The sequence below is a fragment of the Cynoglossus semilaevis genome, chromosome 15 (assembly GCF_000523025.1).
Source record: "Cynoglossus semilaevis isolate Cse_v1.0 chromosome 15, Cse_v1.0, whole genome shotgun sequence".
Taxonomy (NCBI): domain Eukaryota; kingdom Metazoa; phylum Chordata; class Actinopteri; order Pleuronectiformes; family Cynoglossidae; genus Cynoglossus; species Cynoglossus semilaevis.
Genome location: NC_024321.1, coordinates 18,060,852 through 18,065,852, shown reverse-complemented (window position 1 = coordinate 18,065,852; position 5,001 = coordinate 18,060,852). Strand labels below are relative to the sequence as shown.

The window sequence follows — 5,001 nt, the reverse complement described above, 5'->3', positions numbered from 1 at the left end:
GAGCCGAGTTTTCTCCCACGGCCGGTTGGCAGTTTCACAACGGCTGCTGTGGATCCAGGTTGTTCTACTGTGGTCGTGGTTTGGTGGAGCCTGTGTGTGAGTGTGTGTGTGTGTGTGTGTGTGTGTGTCCTGGTCAATATAAATATCTTTTATTAACTTGTAAAACCGTGTTAGTAACAGCTCCGATGACCTGACGCTACTCCATAACAGAAACACTTGTTGGTTTGTTTGTTGTTGTTGACGACGTTTATTTTTCCTGATCTTTTCTCCAACTAAATCGTCTGATTTACTTATCTAAATAACTTATATATAATATATATTTATATCTAGTTATCTATTTAGTTATTTAGTTAGTTATCTAAGCCGCTGATCTCTCACACTCTGATCTACAGAAACCGTCGCAGAGAAAATTAGGAGAAGTCGCACAAAACATTTTTATGCTTCCTGCAATTTGTATACAACAAATCAGCAAGATGGTGATGTATCAGTGGGGCGGGGGCCCAGTGAGGACCGGAGGCTGGAGGGCAGAGTGAGAACTGCAGCAGAGCAGCTCTGCTGAGCTGGATGTAGTAATTAAAACGTGTGTCAGGCGTGTCATCCTTGATATGACCCTGTGCTTCAGCTCAGCTCCTCTGAACACACACACACACACACACACACACACACACACACACACTCACACACAGAGGCTCAAGAGTCAAACCACTGCAGTCCCTGAGCGCGCTCTGTTGTGGGAGCGCGGAGGGCAAATCTGTCACGTCAATCGTGTGGCTTCCACAAACACACACACACACACACACACACACACACACACACACACATATATATAAACATACCTACAAAGTTATTGTGTGACACCCGCCTCGAGGCCCATGTGACACATGCTAATGAGCGAGCTAGCCTGCCAGTAGCCTGTAGCACGGCGTTCTCCTGCGACAGCAGCGATCGACACAGACACAGAGTCATTTTCACCTCCGTCACCTGTCACCGTCAGACTGATGGAGGAGGAGGAGGAGGAGGAGGAGGACAGTCAGGAGAACTCACAAACCTTTTTTTTTTTTCCACACGTCTTTCTCCATCACGGGTAAAAAAAAAAAAAAAGAAGCCGAAAAATATTTAGCTCAGGTTTCGTGTTGTGTTTCACACCTGACACGAACAAAAATGAATCTGCAAGGTCACAAAGATGCTTTAAAAAAAAAAAAAAAAAAAAAACAGGAACCGTGACGATAGACGCTTCGTTACTTTCAGGTTAATGTCGCAACTATAATTTTTTTTTTTTAAATCCCTGCAGGTAATTAACAGATAATGTTTGAAGAGCAGTGGAGCCGCGTCTTATTGGTTACAGCGTCGTGAGCGTGTGTGTGTGTTTTCCACTGACTAAACCGTCTCCAGTTAGAAATCACTCATGCCGTAAGTTATCGCAGTTAAACGCTATTATAAAACTGGCTGCTTCCAGCCAAGCGATCTGATTGGTCAAATAAGCGTTCCAATTGTACTTTATGAGGCCGTAAACTTCCAGCCCTGCTTTATGACCCTTGGCCCTGATGGACTGATGAAAGAAAATAGCTTCTCAGCTAACAAGAATAACTTAGCCGCGACTCTTTTTTTGTTAATTACCCGACGTGTAATAAAATCTACAAATAAATAAATAATAATAATAACTCCTCCTCCACATCAGTGAGAAACTCTCTTCTATTTTTTTTTTCATACTTGAGTTGGGAATATAACATTTAAGATGACGTGTGGCGACAGTTGAAATATAACAATTATGCATAATTAATAAGCCTGCGGGTGGCGCCGCGCTCTGCCAGAGAATCAAAGAAGACGAAGCTGCGACCGAGACGGAACAATGACACAAATCATTAGGCTGCGGTTTTTGAAGATCACAGGTAAACCTCCAGAACAGTGGGGGAGGAAAAAAAAAAAAGGCTCTCCGCTGACATCGGTGGTGAGGATGTGGAACAGCGGAAAAAAAAAAAAAAAGTTAATTTAAAACTAGGATTAAACGTATTGTGTTTTAAATAATCCCATACCTCGTTTCTCTTCCAACACTGATGTACGTTCACAGTGCGTGTAGAGCGCTCCCTATGGGACGATTTAATTTAAGTTAATTTGTTTTATTTTAATCTACACACACACACGTCTGCATGTGGCAAAAAAAAAAAACTCAAACCATTTATTTTAGTGTTTTTATTCACACTGTTTTTTTAAGTATTTGACACTAGCTAACGTTAGCCACCGAGCTACGTCCTCGCATATTTAAACGTTACTGTACGGAACGATGTGTTCTCCCACATTTTAAATGAATACAAATTTAAATTGAATACGTTCAGTCGCAGCATGTTCCCTGTGTGTGTGTGTGTGTGTGTGTGTGTGTGTGTGTGTGTGTGTGTCATCCTGCTCGGCTCCTCATATTTGTCGTCTCGTTATACTTTATATGATATTGATTTACTTTATATTATTTATTGTGTCTTTTCATGACAGCCTTTTTCTCCTCTGTTATTTATTCTATTCCCTTCTTGTATCTCGTTACTTCTTGCTGCGGAAAAGCTCAATTTCCTGAAAGAGAAGATCATTTAATTTCTCCCTCATCTCTGCTTCACTCCGACTCTGCTCCATGTCATATTAGAATTTATTGTAGTACAGCTCAATGGCTACAGTACGATAAATTCTGCCTCCGAAAACAAAGCGGGGGTTTTATTTGAGACCGGTCCAACGTGTAAATGGGAACAAGAACGAACTCTGACACCAATCCATTAGTGACGGTTTCAAGCCAAAGCCTTACAACACGTATTAATATAAATGAGGCAAATTTGAACCCGTCTGCTGTGATTAATACAACACTCCTGGTACGAACACCAGAGCTAACGTTAGCTACAACAGTCCTGGTACGAACACCAGCGCTAACGTTAGCTACAACAGTCCTGGTACGAACACCAGCGCTAACGTTAGCTACAACAGTCCTGGTACGAACACCAGCGCTAACGTTAGCTACAACAGTCCTGGTACGAACACCAGCGCTAACGTTAGCTACAACAGTCCTGGTACGAACACCAGCGCTAACGTTAGCTACAACAGTCCTGGTACAGACACCAGAGCTAACGTTGGTTACAACAGTCCTGGTACAGACACCAGAGCTAACATTAGCTACAACAGTCCTGGTACAGACACCAGAGCTAACATTAGCTACAACAGTCCTGGTACAGACACCAGAGCTAACATTAGCTACAACAGTCCTGGTACAGACACCAGAGCTAACGTTAGCTACAACAGTCCTGGTACAGACACAGTCAAATGGAACGTTCTCTTCTGTTCTAAACTTCTCTCAGTGAAGTCAGTTATTATTCCACATCACTCACTCATCGTCCTTCTCACTGAGTTCTTATCTAAATATACTGTCTTTGATGCTAACATTCTTCATGCCATATAATTGCCTCACCCCCTCCCCCCTCTAACGTGACTGCATTAGCACATTTCCAAACATGTATTTTTTTTTTTTTTCCTTTTTGTTTCTTATTCAAACACTGCGTTCTCCTAAGGACCATTGGACAGAGTGGGAGTGAGGAAACTGCCCCAGTAATTACCCACTTGTCTATATTCAGCCACGTACTCCTGCATTATTCACATCCCTCAATTTACACTGCCATCCGTGTGTGTAATAGCAATAAGCTACAGTTAGCAAGCCCTGTCATTATTACAGGAGCTGTCCTCCCCCTTCAAACTGCTGCCTCTGCCACCACACACTCTCTCTCAGGGAGAAAAAAAAAAAAGTTCCCCCGGAACCTCCGTGAGTTTGAAGACAACCGACAGTTTCTGCCGACGGTCCAACAGAGAGAGATATATAAGCTTTTATTGTAATTAAAATATTTTATAACTTCTTAAAAAATAACTCGTCTGCTTGAAATAAACGTTGGTACAAATTCAACTTCAGAAAAGTTTCTCACAACCCGACGTACACAGACCCCTACTGTTGTAGGTGATGTATTGCAGAAACTTTTCCATATTTTATATTTTTATGTTAATTTTAAAAAAAAGTATTTTTATGGTGGTAAATTATTTTTAAATAAATATAACAAACACAGATTTATAAAAATATTTTTTTTAAATATAACAAACACAGATTTATAAAAATATTTTAACAATGTTATTTGTAACAAAACGATGAATATTTTCCATTGAAATATAAATTTCAATTGTCCTTTGTTTATAAGTGCAATAGCAGATTATATCGCTTTATATATACAGGGGGCGCACTAGGTTTTTTTTTGTGCTGACGTTCTTAGGCTAAATGAACAAAAAAAGCCCAACTGGACCATGTACGGCAACAGGCCGGGAACCACCGCTTCAGAACCGTCTGCTCACCTATTGGGCTGCTGTGGAGGACGACCTGCTCCAGGTTGCGTCCGTCGTTGTACAGGGCCAGGTGCCAGGTTCCGGGGTCCATGTACTCGATGAAGCCCGTTTCCTGGAGGCCGTTCAGCAGCAGACCTTTAGGAGCTTTGACGTTCAAGACGGGATCAGTCAAGGATCTGGGCAGCGCCTTCCCATCCAGCAGTTTGACAAAGTCGAACTGACAAGAAGCAGATAACAACAGTATCACTCAGGTGGAGTGGACCGGACATGAGTCCTGGACCCTGACTCGAGCCGACCGTGTCTCTGCGGTCCACAGACGCTGATGTGTCTGTTGCTGGGTTGACTTTTTAAAAACGCCTTGATTAGAACTCTGTCTGTGTCGAGCAGAGAACGGTACGGTACTGTATGTAGATTCCTGCAGAACATGAAGCCCAGAATGTGCGGGGAGTCATTACGAGTGGCAGCCCGGCCCACAGACACAGACACAGACACAGACAGACAGACGGTGTGATAGCGCCGTGTGCTGCTAACAGCGAGGACAGACTTTTTCACACTCGTCAGACGATCATTGTTTCTGTCTCAGCTCTTCTTCACTTCCTTTCCTCACCTTCTTTAACTGCTCTCCCCTCTCCCTGCTCTCCCTTATTC

The 5,001-nt window shown here is 42.7% G+C and overlaps 1 protein-coding gene across 1 annotated transcript in view; it reads right to left on the bottom strand.

Annotated features, from left to right (window-relative positions):
- Nucleotides 1-5,001, bottom strand: part of tenm1 (teneurin transmembrane protein 1) — a gene marked incomplete at its 5' end in the record, with an annotated part of 89,066 nt that overhangs the window by 73,826 nt on the left and 10,239 nt on the right. The window contains one exon of the mRNA XM_025063370.1: nucleotides 4,363-4,570. Coding sequence (XP_024919138.1) covers nucleotides 4,363-4,570 — 208 coding nt within the window. The remainder of the gene's footprint in view (nucleotides 1-4,362; nucleotides 4,571-5,001) is intronic.